The sequence below is a fragment of the Podarcis tiliguerta genome (genome assembly GCF_965153285.1).
Source record: "Podarcis tiliguerta genome assembly, chromosome: 2".
In the NCBI taxonomy this organism is placed as follows: Eukaryota; Metazoa; Chordata; class Lepidosauria; order Squamata; family Lacertidae; genus Podarcis; species Podarcis tiliguerta.
The window spans coordinates 54,351,152-54,366,947 of NC_139535.1; the positions used below are offsets into that span (position 1 = coordinate 54,351,152).

The 15,796-nt window shown below is 41.8% G+C and overlaps 1 protein-coding gene and 1 long non-coding RNA gene across 5 annotated transcripts in view; one reads left to right on the plus strand and one right to left on the minus strand.

Annotated features, from left to right (window-relative positions):
- USP4 (ubiquitin specific peptidase 4) overlaps positions 1-14,603 on the plus strand; it is a 35,243-nt gene extending 20,640 nt beyond the window's left edge. For all 4 annotated transcript variants that reach the window (XM_083429367.1, XM_083429368.1, XM_083429369.1 and 1 more), the window contains 9 exons: positions 3,484-3,675; positions 4,987-5,075; positions 6,660-6,878; positions 6,971-7,041; positions 7,551-7,666; positions 8,800-8,949; positions 10,249-10,352; positions 11,605-11,693; positions 12,424-14,603. In XM_083429367.1, the coding sequence (XP_083285493.1) occupies positions 3,484-3,675; positions 4,987-5,075; positions 6,660-6,878; positions 6,971-7,041; positions 7,551-7,666; positions 8,800-8,949; positions 10,249-10,352; positions 11,605-11,693; positions 12,424-12,543 (1,150 nt within the window). In that variant the 3' untranslated portion in view covers positions 12,544-14,603. The remainder of the gene's footprint in view (positions 1-3,483; positions 3,676-4,986; positions 5,076-6,659; positions 6,879-6,970; positions 7,042-7,550; positions 7,667-8,799; positions 8,950-10,248; positions 10,353-11,604; positions 11,694-12,423) is intronic.
- The window catches only part of LOC310672442, a 131,253-nt gene that overhangs the window by 57,774 nt on the left and 57,683 nt on the right, over positions 1-15,796 (minus strand). The window lies entirely within an intron of this gene.

Genomic DNA, 15,796 nt, shown 5'->3' on the forward strand with positions numbered 1-15,796 from the left:
AAATCAATCAGTAGCTGAACTGGGTTCTACACAGTCACAAAAATAAATCAATCAAAAAAGTCTCAAAAACAAAAACGCAAAATAAATAGCAAAAAAAAGAGAGCACCAAACTTAATCCATTCCAGAAGTCCGTTTTATTTCCGAAATGTTCAAAAACCAAGGTGTAGCTTCTGATTGGTGCAGGTTCCCCAGAAACACTTCCGAAAAGCATTAGAAAACTGGAACACTTACTTCTGGGGTTTTGGCGTTTGAGAACCAAGGCGTTTGAGAACCAAGGTACCACTTTATTGACATAGTTTTTAGAATTTCAGTGCAGCTCACTAGTACACCTCTTGCCCTCAAGGCAGAATGAGAATGTCTTTACCTGATGTTGGGCCATAGAGACAGATTAGGGGTGCTGCTGGTATACCATCCACCCTGTTTCCCAACAGCCTTGATGGCTGTGGTTGTTGTGAAAATAGTATTGAAGGAACCCAGGATTATTGTCCTGGGTAACCTTCAGTGTGTGTGCCGAGGCTCTCAGGGCCAGTTTTTGAGTTAATGGTCTCTGTGGTAACCATGCATCTGTCTCATCTATCTAAGACATGGTAGAACATAGCTTGGATCTTGTCTTTGCTTCAAGTGGTGAAAGTGGTAGTGTCTGTCTCTTTCTGTGGAGTAGGGGGTGGGTGGGTTCTACAACACAGTCATCATGGTCAGACCACTTTCTGGTAAAGTTTGGAATTGTGTCACCTACATCCCCCTGCAGGGGTGGAGGTCCATAGAGATTAATAGAATACAGTGGATTCCTGATGTTATGCAGGAGTTTCTGGTGGATAGGGTAAGTGAACCTGTCAAGGCCTTGGTCTCACTATAGAATGTCAAGATGAGATGGGCCACTGACACAAATCCTCCCAAGTGCTCTCTTAAGTGCTGCGGAGTCCATTCAGTAGCCTGGTGCTTTGGGAGCTGCAAATGATGAAACAGGCTGCATTACACTAGAGTACAGGTGGTGGAAGTCTTGTTGAAAAGCAAACAAAATACTTTTTTTCTCTTAAAAATTCTTTTTAAGAGAGGTTTTCTTCTCCTACTGAATGTTCAGTTGACAGATTGTAATAAAGGTGACCTGCAAATCAATCTGGCAAAACTACATCAACATCCGTCACTTGTGCTGAATTCCCCCAGGCTAAACTAAAAGGGGCATTCAGTGCAGACACTTATTTTTTCCCCTTAGGTCCCATGATGCTCCGCCCCAACTAGGCTCCTGCTCCGATGTAAAGCCCCAGCATGTGCCATGATGGTGATATCACATCACCCAGGATCCTGCTGGAGCATGGAGCCAGCCTACAAGGGGTCAGGTAAGTGTCTATCATTGCACAAATATGCAAAGTTTTTGTTGGGTTTTTCCTTCCCAGGGGAAGCATCTTGGGATATGAGGCTGGAGAGATTTTATATGTTTGAGTGCCTTTGTTATCTTAGCCTGGATAATGGAGGCATTCAGCATATATGTTTAAAATTGATGAAACTTTGCCAAATTGATTTGCAGGTCACACTTAACTTACTGACATCAACTGTCAGAATATTCTCATGCCAGTCACTTTACCCTGGTTTCCTGCCCACCTTACCTTGCATAGTTTCTCTACCCTTGTTTGCTTGGAACTGGTAAAAGGCTGAATGGTTATGGAGATTTTGAACGTAGTATCTGAAATACAAGATTTATCCTATTATTCTTTCTGATAATGGGTTTTGGATGGGTGGTGGAATACAACTGTAAACTAAGATAAAATCTGACCCTAGAAATGTTCCTTCCTTCGAGATTATACAGCCTGAAGCAAAATAGTTTTGAGTGATTCTGTTCTTTGCTTTAGAGCAGGGTTGGGTAACATTTTGGGACCTAAGGGACACATTCACTCCTAGCCTACCTGCTGAGAGTCACATAGCAGCAGTAGGCATAGTCACTCCCACACACTCACATATACACACTCACCCAGGGTTTACATAGGCAGGCAGCTCCCCTCTTTAGTTGATCCATGCAGATTAGATGAGGAGGAAGGGTTATCGCCCATTCTCCACTCTTCAAATGACTGATCTGATGACTGAGGAAGGGATCATTTGTAGCCACATTTGGATGCTGGGCTATGCTGTCTACTTTGGCTATTTCCCCCCCCTTTTTGCAACTGTGGCCAAAATTGGTTGGTCTTGGGGGGTCTAGAAAAAAATTTAAGGCCAGTGTCTGAATCTAACTTAATTGAAGCATAATTCAGATTAATCTAAATTAACATTGTTAAAGAAGTTAGAAAAGTAAGTCAGGGCTAAATCTAGAATGAACTTTTTGTAATTTGGGTCTTGAGTAAAAAAAGAAAGAAAAACAATATGTAAAGAACAAAGTACAGTAGCAACTTTGCACATTAAGCTAACCAATAATACCCATTGAAGCTATATTTTCATATCAATAATATTCTATTTAGGGTTATTGTGGAGGTTGTTAATAATAGTGGGCAGTTGCAATGTTTATGTACTTAGGTGTACAGTTGGTTGGTTTGTTTGTTTTACTTACGCAGTATCAATAGGATTTGAAAAATCTGGATGAATTCACAGACACCAAATGTTGAGGTACAGCAAGAGGAATACCTCCCTATATTCATGCAGGCAGATTGTTTGTTTACTTTCAGTGTGAGAGGCAAAAGGCTTTTTGTTTTGTAACTTGGTAAGGTACAATTCCTTAGTTTTGCCACTCAGAGAAGTGGTGAGGAATCACTACAAGGGACCATTCTGAGTAGGGCTACTACTGCATGCATGGTGGAATTGCTAGTAGATGGGAGGACTTTCATATTCATGGGAGGTGTTCAGAGAAGATACAAGTTGCAAGTGTTGCAATAATGAGGATGCTTGGTCTGCTGCTGTTTATTGGAGCTGTGCCTGAGGGAACAGTACTCCACTTCTTCACTTTCTTTGTCCCAGATGAGTTTCACAGGTCTTTTCCTTTTTCCCTATGGGTCCTGTACTCTCTTTCTCATTCTTTTGACCCCCTCCTCCCGATCTTTATGCACCCTTCAATCACCTGGTTCTCCTTGACTCCTAAAAAAAAATCCTGGTTCCTAGCAAACTGATTTATTGTTCCAGTACTATGTCATACAGCATTAAATTTTTCATGGCTCTAGTTGTTTGTTTAACGGGTGTTTGTGAATGCCTGTGGGTACAAGTTACTGTCTTGGGTTAACATCATAGGACTGATCGCCAGATCTTTTTACATTGCATGTCTGCAGGCAGGGCCCTCATTACCTGGTAACTTTTGACACTTTCTGAATAAAACCGTATCTAATTGTTCAAGTAAAGGGAGAAGGAAATGGTTTATTCAGTCATGAGCTTAGAATCAGTTCCTATTTTAAGAACTGTGGTGTAGAATATGACTCTTCCAAGTGTGAATGCTTAAGACTGGCATGACACTCTTACCAGTTCTGAAAGGACTGAACTTTGCTCACTATTCTTCTCTCTTTTGTGCAGATATGAAGTTTGTAAGTCAACGGAAGATGGTGCTGAATGCATCACTCTTTCAGTTTACTTCAGAGAAAAGAAAGCAAGACAATCCAGTGCTGCTCCAGGGACTGTTCTCTATGGGCAACCACTACTCATAGCTATACCCAAACACAAGCTTACTCTAGATCACTTGTACAATGTTATATTGGAGCGGATTAGGTGAGTACAGGACCTCTGTGGCATATAAGTTTACTCATTTCTAAGTGCAATCATCTTCGTTTCTCCAATTACTCTACAATAGGATTGTTATCGGGACGCGGGTGGCGCAGTGGGTTAAAGCCTCAGCGCCTAGGGCTTGCCGATCATAAGGTCGGCGGTTCGAATCCCCGTGGCGGGGTGCGCTCCTGCTGTTCGGTCCCAGCGCCTGCCAACCTAGCAGTTCGAAAGCACCCCCGGGTGCAAGTAGATAAATAGGGACCGCTTACTAGCGGGAAGGTAAACGGCGTTTCCGTGTGCGGCTCTCGCTCGCCAGAGCAGCGATGTCACGCTGGCCACGTGACCCGGAAGTATCTTCGGACAGCGCTAGCCCCCGGCCTCTTTGAGTGAGATGGGCACACAACCCTAGAGTCTGTCAAGACTGGCCCGTACGGGCAGGGGTACCTTAGGATTGTTATTAGATGTTACTAGTCTGTGTGTGCCTAATTGTTCTGCATCCACTGGTAGCTTTATCAGTATATGAGTTTGAAACTGCAAGTACTTCCATAGTTGTAGAATTTTCTGACAAATGTCTTGTATTAACTTGGTTGATTGAAACTCTTCCTTTATATGAACCCAAAAAGAATCTAAGATCAAAGACCAACTTTTGGTTACTAGCAGCTTATCAACCAGATACCTCTGAAAACTCAGAAGCGGCACAAGAAAGTCCTGGCCCTTATCTGTGTATTGCTTCAGTGTATACAAGTTGCAATAAGCTTCCATGAATTTCTCTTTGCTAAAAAAACTCCATCCCAAATCTAAACTGGTAGTCATCACACAATGCATGCTTAACTTAAGGAACTGAACTAAATTAGTTTGTTTATCTTGATGTTACCATATTTGTGAAAATGTTGATTATATTACAGCATTCTATTTCCTAAGAGAAAACTGCTATGGTAATAACATAAACAATGAATCAGTGAAACATTGTAGGGGTTTGTGGTTATCATTTATGCTTTCATATCTCATATCTTACCAATTTTCAAGGAAATTCAAGGGATTTAAGGATCCTTTATTTTAAATGTGTATGATAATCATAGTGGGTGAGGAAATATTTCTGTACTTTCAATCTGGCTGGTTTCCTGATGAGATAGATACCCAACTCCCATCAACCCCAGTCAACATTGTGAACAGTTAGGAATGGTAGGAGTTGTAATCAACAACATCTGGAGGAGATTTTGCACTAATTGTTCTTTTCTCCTAATGTACCTGCCTTTCCAATAATGGGTCACTCGTGTCAGCGTTTAATGAAAAAAAATAATTTATGTGTTTCAGTCGCTATGTAAAAGTTTCCTTAAAAGAAGAATGTTCTGAAGGATGTCCAGATAGTGAGAATTGCAATGGCTCCAGTAGTGTGTCTGAAGGTAAATTATCCTAAGATGGCTATTATTTAACTAAATCTGTGTTGTCTAAAGTAGTAGACATGACTCCTCAATAGTATTATACATCCTGTAGTACACGGGTGTCAAACACAAGGCCCGCGGGCCGAATCCGGCCTGCCAGACCTCGTCATGTTGCCCGTGTAGCCGCCACTGGCTGCCAGCCTTCACCTTTTATTCTCGCTTTTTTTTTTTGACACAAGAAAGCCGCCTCTTCAGCACATGCGCGGCAGCCTACAAGCCAGAGAATGTCTGCCCTCTAGCGGTGCTTTAAAGTGTGCCATACTAGTGGAGTGTTGCCAACGTTACTGAGAGCAAGGGGTAGTTTCGAGGGGAACCCTGTGGTGGCAAGTCTGGGCAATGGCTGAAGGCGGGAAATGGAGAGGGGCGGGAATGGGAGTACCTTTTGCGTCTTTCGCCTCCTGCTCCCCCTTCGGCTCCATGGCAGGTGTACGTCGGTTGCTAAGCAACCGAATGAAAGGCGCGCCAAGATCCCTGGGAAGTTGAGTTCAAAACCTGCTTCGGCTAAGAGCGCCTGCGCAGCAGCATAGTAAGAAGTAACGTCGATGAGCAGCTTGCTCATTTTTCTCCCCTTCCCCCTCCGATTACTCTAATATAATAATATATGCTGCTGTGCACAATGGAGACAAAGCTACAAATATTTAAGGAATTCCAGGGGGAAGGAAACATTTATTTACTTTAGTCATTGCCACTTGCAAATGTATATAATGGGTAACATCGGTTTCTCTCCGTGCGTGTGAAATCGGGGAGTCCTATTGAGTTCAATGGGCTGCCTCCCAAGTGTGCCTTCCCATCATAAATAATGAGGATCGCGCCTTTAATAACTGCATTAACTGGGCAAAAGGGTTTTCCTTCCTGGAGGTGCGGGGGGGGGGGGGGAGAGCCTTCCTTGCTAACTTTTAATTGTTACAATGCCTGCCAACATTTTTCTAGTAGGTTTTCTGTGTGCCGAGCAGAAAATCTGCCGGTGTGGCTACAGCGAGGGAAAAAGACGGCACCTGTTGAATTTCCTCTGCGGAGATCTTCCAGGAGGAGCAGGGAAATATCCCTCTTATGTGGTTGCCAAATGAGTGCCCGTCCACAGCTCTCCATTTTCTAATACCCATTTTGTTTTATTGGTGGGACGACCGCATTGCTCCAGAGGAGCTAATATCTGCCCGATCCTATATACAATTAGGTTCCCTAAAATCTACATAGGATCGAACTGTTGCAATGCAATATAATATATGCCTGCTTAGACCGGCCCTTTGAGGGTGACCAAACTGCTGATGCAGCCCCCAATGAATTTGAGTTTGACACCCCTGCTGTAGTAATATACAACCTTCTGTGCTTTAGAAATATTCTTCAAATAACACTATTAAGTATATTGCATGTTGTGATAACTTGCAAAGTTGGGTACAGACTCCTCCCTGGTCCTCTCTGATTTAGCCGCATTCCTTTCAAAGCTGCTGTTGCAATCATTTGCTCATTAGTTTTTCAGACAAAGGATATTATAAATGCTATGGAGGAACAACAAAAGTGAAAAACAATCTTTAAAATATGTTTCAGGTGATGTTGAAGAAATGGAACATCAGAATGGAGAGGAAGACAGTAAGGAGAAAATATCAGAAACAGATGCCTGCAAATCAGAGGACTGCATCCAGGATGACCTGGAAAAGGAAGGCCTGCATCACAGAAGGCATCTCTTTAGCTTCAGTCTTGTGAACTCTTATGGAACATCAGAAATAAACTCCCTTAATACAGATGGGAAAATCCTCAAGTTGAGTTGTAGGTATCTCCTCTAATTGTCATCCTAGACACAACTCATCTTTGGCAGATTTACATGATGTTATTGCTTTTCTTCTTTTCTTCTTTTCCAGCTCATGCAACTCTAGCTATTGATTGGGATTCTGACACTCGAAAGTTGCTTTTTGATGAACATGAGGCACAGGTGATTAGCGTTCCCCCACCTTTTAAAGGGCACTGCTGTAGTCTGGCCCCTAATAACTGTTGGCAGGGGGTTGGGCAAGATTATGTGGTTTATTCTGCCTTTGTACTTTGATAAAGGTACTGAGGAAATAGAGCGTTGTCATAGAATATTGATAACAGGTCATTATCAGCACCAGCAGCGTGCCATGCACAAGGCTTCTCAAGAATTGGTGATCAGCTGATGGTTCAGCTTTGTGCACACTGCTTACCACTGAGCTTTGCAAACCCCATTTCGGCTGACACAGGTCTTTACCTGTCTCACACTTGACATCATATGTGTGATTACAAAAACGGTACGGAGGCATTACCAGAGAAGAGGAGGAGGGCAAAGAATCAAGCTGAAATAAAAGTGGTAGACAATTAGTACAGAAGGGTTTAAAGTATTCTCCTGTGTGGTGTGTTAATTTTTAGAAGGTTTAACATGCATCTTACACTTGAGGAAAAAACATAATGTATATTTCTTTTTGGTAGGCATTTGAAAAACACAACAGTATGTTTCAGCCACAGAAGAAGAAAACTACCGTAGCTCTGAAAGACTGCATAGAACTGTTCACTACTATGGAAACACTTGGTGAACATGATCCATGGTAGGTTTGCTGTGTTTTCTCATAGCAATAACATCTCTGGACTGTGTTTAGCAACTGACTAAAGCATGGATATAATCTATGCATTTTGCCCTGTAGGTCATGTAGAAAAGGTAGCTCAGACTGATTTCATTTAGTAACTTTTGAGGTGGCTTGATTTCACATGGTTAAATCATGTGGTAAGGACAGCGCTTGACCCATCCTGGAAAATATTAACTTCTTTGTACTACATGCATATAAGAATTATAACATGCTGTCAGCAGGAAGGCTTATATGATTATGTACAGTTGCATTAATAGCAATAATAGGGTCCAAACCTATAGACTAAGGAAAGCCTGGGCAAAAATACCTGTTTCAGGTAATCACCCTGTGATTATCTGTAGGCTACAGTGTCATGAGTAAAATTTCCCCAGATGATGTAAGTGATCTTACAGGTTTATACAGGCAGCTGCTATTTCCACAGAACTAATGTACTGCTGGGAAACTTGTGTAGGCCAGCCACATAGGCTACCCCTTCTATCTTTGGACATTGATAACTTTGCCTCAGCACACATACCTCTGTAGACTGGAGGATCCTTCAGCACAAATCTCTTCTGTTCCTCCCCATCTCTGGATGTGGGCCTTGCTTTTAAGCAAAACTTTCCAGCTTGCCAACCTGGCCTATGACTGAACTGAAATGCTGGACTTAACATGAAGCTACATTCTGGTATACTGGCGGGTCAGACTACCCACTGGAAGACAAATTGGAGGCAAAAAGTGGCACAGCATTTTCACAGTGCAGTCTACTTGGGGGCTCCTTGAGAATCCATCTGCCAGTATTTCCTCTTCTCTGATTATTGTTCCTTAGCTCTCTTTGCCACCTCATCAGGATGGACATCCAATTTGCTGGCCTTGACAGGAAGGTAGCTTAAGCTTTTCCTAACTGCTGTCTTGCTGTTATGCCAGAATAGAACTTGATGTTACATCCAGTTTTCCAGCCTGGTCCTTATTCAGGGCATGGTTTCTGTGTCTCCTCAGTATTATTCATTTTTTGTCCCTAAGGTTTTTTATTAAATATATACAAATGTAAATGTTTTCAAAGATTAGAAAGGAGGAATAATTATTGTTGTTTACTTTTCTCTTTGGTGTTGTTTCAGGTACTGTCCCAATTGCAAGAAACATCAACAAGCCACTAAGAAATTTGATCTCTGGTCACTTCCACGTATTTTAGTAGTACATTTAAAACGCTTCTCATATAACAGATACTGGAGGGATAAGCTTGACACTGTGGTTGAATTCCCTATCAGGTAGGATTTTTGGTTGCACTGGTGGTCAGAGCAAAAAAGAAATACAAATAATTTGGGTTCACTGAGAACCCAGCTGGGAACTAGAACCTTGGTACACAGGCTGGATTTTAGCCTTCAAAATGTGAGGAGCCAGAAGCATGTCTGTCACAGTTTTCTATCATCCACTTGAGTGGTCAATTAATATTTTACAACAACATAGTGCACTAGAGGTTAAGAGCTAAATAGTTGCACTAGCAGGAGCCAACAGAATGGGGCTTTCCCATTCCCCCCCCCCCCCCGCCCGCATGCCTTCCACCAGCTCTGAGTGGTTCCCTAGGACAGTGTGGTAGGAGAGGAGGAGAGGAAATGCTTGCATTAATGGAACTATCGTAGTGTGATGTTGAATTTCTCCCTAAGTCTGCTGCACAGTCAGAGCCTTGACATATACAATGGTACCTCGGTTTTTGAACGTAGTTGAACGTTTTGGAACTTGAACACCAAAAACCTGGAAGTAAATGCCACAGTTTTCAAACGCGCCTGGGAACTTGAACAGGAAACACGGCTTCCATTTTGAGTTTTCTGTATTGAGGCTTCCACTTTCAGTTTTTGAACTCGAACGGACTTCTGGAACAGATTACATTCGAGAACCAAGGTACCACTGTTATATGCATCCAGGAGTTGATTTGGATGTAGAGTATAGTAGAGGCAGAATAGAAAGTCGTAATTTCCTGGCCCTGATCTTCCGCCTGCTATTTCTGTTCACCGGAGGATATTGAGGTCTAATATTTTCTCTGTAATTCTGTAGCACTAGAATATATGATAAATCCAGCTCTGAACAACAACTGCTCAGCTACCATATTCGAGCACCTCTCCCAAAAGTTACTTCAGGTTAGGTCACACAGTCAGTTTTGTCTCAATGCACTTTGAGAATGCATTTGTACAGTGCCTCATGCAAACCAGGCTTTCCACTGTCCACAGATGTTGCAATCGTGGAAATCGCCCAGCATTGGCTGCAACTGAAAAAATTGCCACTACATTTGTGGTGTATTGTGGAAATGCCTGTTCCTGCATCTGCAGGGACATTGGGGGAGCACTGTGTGGTTATTGAGGTTGATATTGTGAACTGGCTTTCCTGCTAGGAGTTAGCAGTGGCAGTGAAGTCAGTTACTGACGCTAAATATTGGGATATTTAAAAAAGAAGTGTTGGGTGCTTACAGCACTGTCTGGGGGCTCATGGAAGTCTTTTTATTTGTCTTGAGGTTTCAGTATCACCTTGCACTTGTTGCTGGCTGACCTTGCCCTTGTGACTCTTTCTTGTAGGGATTTGAACATGTCTGAGTTCGTTTGTGACCCGGCAGCAAGCCCATATGTGTATGACCTCATTGCTGTTTCCAATCACTATGGAGGCATGGGTGTTGGCCACTGTGAGTAATTATGTTCTTTCTGGATGTGTAACTGCAGAATTTCAAAATGTTCCCATTAGATAATATGCAAGATAAAAGGAACTTAGTGGAAGACCTGACAGATTTCAGCGCAGGCTCCCCCCCCACCCCAGGTGTTAGTCAGGTTTACTGGGTATGGACTATAGTAGTCTTTTAAAACTGAATTGAGTACTCTGTGGGCAGCAAGATGCAGTTGCTCCTTCAGATAAGGTGCTCTGGTGGATGGAACTGCAACTTGTTGAAATACTGTACAAATTTAAACTCTGGTTTCACAAAACAGGAGCAGGGGTGATCCAGATTTCAGCCCACTAATGTAATGCCAAAGTAGATAGGGCCTAATATAAATGTATTTCCTAGTACAAGCTATTTGTTGCTTATTCCTACTGGTTGACATCCACTGGTCCAGAACAGTGGGTTGATCTCTGCTCCATCAGGTGAGAAGTTGGCTTTTTGAAGAAGGGTTTGACTTAGGGCTGGTTTATCAAGCTCCTCCCATTCCCCACTCTGCCTCGTAAAAGGACTAAGAGAAACTCTTCAAATGTGGTCTTGGCTTTTGAACAATGCCTGTGCATCCCTGATTATGTAAAGGCAGTCACCATTCCCTATGAGTGTGCATTTTGGAGGTGGGGCTTAAAAAAAACAACAACTTGTGAGTTGCGTGTGTACCACACAAATGCTCATTGGACCTTTGCTATTAAAAATGTGAAGTGATGCCTTGCCCCAGTGCAGTGCTGCGCCTTCTCAGTAACTTTCTCTTTTATTATAACTAGAGTAAATGCCTTCTTAAACCAATAGCCTTTGCTCTGCTTCAAATCAAGGCTTTCTTCCTCTGTCCCACTGAACCTCCATCACATTTGTACCACTGGAGGATTGGGACTAGCATCTTTGTAGTTGCTCCTGTTGCACCAAAAATACCTGTGCAAAACATAAAACCATTCAATTAAGTTGTAAAAGAGAATCTACAATTTACATCTGCTTAAACTGTTCAAGGTTTGCCACATATTTGACACAGATAGCAAATCAGAATGTTTTTCTAATCTCAAACTATTAATGGCTCTTCATGATTTATTCATGCTCCTTTTGGCCATTGTCAGCTAGGCACAAAGTGGCCTTTGATTACTGAGTTTAACCAAAAAAAAGCTGCTGTTAAATGGAACTGTGGGCTATCAGCACTTGTAAATCTCACTCTGTACCTCTAAACAAGTCCATTATGTCTCGTCTGCTTCCCTGGTAGATACTGCATATGCTAAGAATAAAGTGAATGGCAAATGGTACTACTTTGATGACAGCAGTGTGTCTCCAGCATCCGAAGATCAAATAGTGGTATGTATTTGAAGTCAACTGAATATACCTTGATGTACTCTATCACTTTTAGAATTACAGGGGCATTGCTCAGTACTTAAATTGAGGCTCAGACCAACAATGCACATTTTCATCGCTGCATAGTTCTATACATTAAGATGCTGGTTGACAGGGATTTCATTGGCACTTCACTTTTCAGTGTGCCTGGCTGCTGTGTAAGCAGTGTGTTTAAAAACCTTTTTTTAAAAAAGGGCGTGAGATCTGAGATTCAGCTCCCCCCCCCCCCCGAATACTCCCTAACAATGTTTATGCAGCTGCTAAATCGGCCCAGTTGCGAGGTAGGAATGGACATGCAGAATGTTTCCTAAAAAGAATTGAGGCATACACCTGGAAACTCATAAGGAAGATGGAGCTGAGTGCAGCTCTGTTTGACTTGGTCAGACTTTCTTGACACTGTTTGCCTAAATCACTTTCAGGAATGAATGCTGGATTATCTATTTCTATCGAACACAGGTAGCGAACATAGGTCCCTCCAGATGTGGCACTACAGTTTCCATTGGCTCCAGCCAGTATGGTGAACAGTCAGGGATGATAGAGAGTTGTAGTCCAAAACATGCAGAGTGCACCAAGTTGTGGGAGGCTGCTCTAGATCTACAGAGCTACTAGAGAACAGGGTATTGGTACTGGGACTTCTCTTGCATGCAGGCTTGAAGACCAATTTAATCCCATTATTTCTCACCTTGCCTTGCAGACAAAAGCGGCATATGTCCTCTTCTACCAACGTAGAGATGGCATGCTCAAGGGAAACCCCGCTCCTTGCATAAGCACTGAGCTGAAATCTGAGGAATGTGATGGCATGGATACCAACTGAACCTATGTGGTGGGGTTTAAACAAGTCATATTGCTAATTTTAAAAGGCATCCAAGAACTGATTTTTGTAAGAATCAAACAGGAGTTTCAGTACAGAAGGACTCAATGAGCAGTAACTATGGATAGCATAGGGAAGCAATAAGATGTCAAGGACTTGGGTATATCATAGCCAAAGAGCTTTTAAACAAATAGTTATTCAATAAAGTGTTATCTAAATCTGATTGTGTAGTCTGGCAGAAACTGTGTGGAAGCAGGAGCTATGCTGTATGACTGGAGCAATGCATGAAAGTGGGGCTGTGTTGCAAGAGGAAACAACATTTGACTGTAAGTAGAACTCTGGTTTGAGCTCTATGCATTGCAGAAGATGCCTGAGTGCTTGTGTTTCCAGAGTAAAAGAGAAGTGAACATTTGGCACAAGTTCCAATCTTGCACAGCACATTTTGGCACTATGTTCCTGTCAGTCCCTTGCTGACATGGCATGGTGAGCTTGTGTGTGCTTTTAATAAAAAGTGAAAATTGCATATTTGTTCTGGCTCATTGTGTCCCATACAGGAGTCACAATCCCCACATTTTCTTGTTGCGTGCTAATAAAACAATTATTTAGGATCCGTCCCAAAGATTAACTCTCCCCCACCCCCAGCCTTTCCAGCAGCAGTATTCATGGGGCCTATTCTTCACACCAACTCACATGAAGACTTATATGCTCTGAGTTCCTTCCTAATCTAGTTGGTAGCTTACATATTGTGCAATCACAAGGCTTCTTCATTGAAGTGTCTCATTGGGGAGCTAAAATAACTTTCCCTGGTAGTTTTTGAAATTCCGCTGTCAACTGTCTTCTATTTCTCTGCACTTTCAGCCACACCATGAAAAGTTCAGAGTCCATCTCTTGAAGGCTGCATAGGAATCAGTGTCCTGTGGCATATGTCCTTTTGGGTGGTCTCAGACACACTATTTTTCTTTCTAGCCATTTCATTTCTCTTTTTGTAATCTTCTGCTATCCTCATACCTCCTTAGTATTTTTTTCTCATTGGCTGAGAGATGGCAAGAGTAAATGTTGTTTGACTTCTTCCTACCCACAGCCTCCTCCTCCACGGAGGATGATAGACAAGAACCTTCTAGGAAAGGAGCTTTCAGGTAACACCGTGGAATTCCCATGCACACTGCTATGACACCTTAAGGCATTTCCCATTTAGTGTCATGGCTTTGAAACTACCTTGGCACCTGTGTAAAGGTGTTTCACTTTTGTGCTCTGAACACATTCCCACGGATTCCCTTCAGCAAACTAAGAAATATTCCTCTCCCAGACTGCTTCTGTGCTGATCTTTATCAGCATGACGTCAGGCAAGTGGTAGCCAGTGGCATCGTCAGGCCACATCATTTTAACAGAACTGATTAAAAGTGATTGTGTTCTTTTTAACTTACAGAGCAGAAGAGTCCTCATTGCTGTCAGCTGCATTTTGCTCACTATTTTCCAGTGATTACTATTGCGTTCTCCAGGATAGTCCTTTTAAACACTGAAATTTGAGTTGTTTGGTTCAGTTGCTAATGCTTCCAGGTTCTTTAATTGATTTGAGGTCTTGTCTCAACTGGATATTATTTTCCTGCACACTTGGGTTGGTGGGTGGGGTTAGGGCTGGAATTATTTAAAGGCTAAGTTCAAACTGTAGCATTGCACTGTTTTGTTTTTTCCTGTTTTTCTGGGTTATATTTACTTTGGAATGTAACATTTGGACAGATAAGGAAACAGATATTTAAAAGCAAAGAGCAATTTAATGTAACCATATGTATTTCTGTTCCATACTGTTGCAGCAATCTTTTCACTGCTCTGTATGGTCAGGTAGTGTGCACATTTGTGTTTGGGTGATTTTTGGGCTCCTGAACTAAATTTCTTCTAAATGCTGTAAAGATGGTATTAGGAACCTGGATTTGCCTCTGACCAGGCTGGATCCTAGCTGGTGTGTACATTCTGTATAGTGTCAAAATCTGTTTTTAGACTAGCACTTTGTAAGTGACTGGCTTTACTGTATAAAAGGGAAAAAAATTAAAAAGGAGTGGATTGCACTTGAGTGTGGACTTTGTTTTTTCTGTATGGTGGATGGGGATTTGAAATAGATACTCAAACCTGTATCTCTAGTTTTTAATTGGTAGTCTGTATGAAACACTGCAAATGTTATAGGAACTATATTTTCTGCAGAAGTGTGTGTTTTGGAATACAGTGGTGCTCTGCAATTTTATTATTGATTATTGATTATTTAGACTTGTTACTCATTTGTTACCCAAAGGATTCCAAGTGACTTGTGTTTTAAAAATCATGGTACATGTAGATAAATGTGCCCAGGATATGCATGTAGATAAATGCATAATTCCAAAAAAATCATCTCTGTCTGTAAATATCTCTCTCTCCCCTCTCTCCCACCCCCTCCCAAGGAAATAAAGTCATTGCAAACCAGCACTATATACAAGGTTGCGAGAGCACAGTAGTACCTAGTACAAATAAATTTGATCAAAATTAGCTTTATTTTGAAATTGCTTCTGAAAACTCTGGGCCAGCTTTTATCTGTAAGGTATTCAACTAGCACATCCCATCAGAGCAAGGATTTCCATTTGCTGAGACATTAATTTCCTATTTGGCTTGGGAGGAAATAGCTTTATCTCTGATTCCCATTGTAAAAAGTAGATCTGAATGACTATAGTGTAAGCAATGTATTTGATGACACTAACTTAAGAAGCTTTTATTATTATAAAGCATAAAAGGTGGGGTAAGTACAGTGGTACCTCAGGTTGCAGGTGCTTCAGGTTACAGACTCCGCCAACCCAGAAATAGTACCTTGGGTTAAGAACTTTGCTTCAGGATGAGAACAGAAATCATGCGACGGCAGCGGGAGGCCCCATTAGCTAAAGTGGTGCTTCAGGTTAAGAACAGTTCCAGGTTAAGAACGAACCTCTGGAACGAATTAAGTTCTTAACCAGAGGTACCAATGTAATGGAAAAAGACAAGACCAGAATATATTTACAGTAATACAAACTATAATTTACACCTGATACCATTGTGCTGGCTACGCCTAAAATATTTTTGACTATGTAGGCAAGATTATAAAATGGATTAGAGGTGCATCTCATGTAAAAACATTATTTTTGTCATTTTGATTTCTAAAATGGAACTAGTTTTCTTAGTTAACTTCTCCAGCTATGTGATCAGAGTATGGAAAGTATTAAAATTACTGTTAAAGCACAAAAGGACAGTTGGAAGAAAG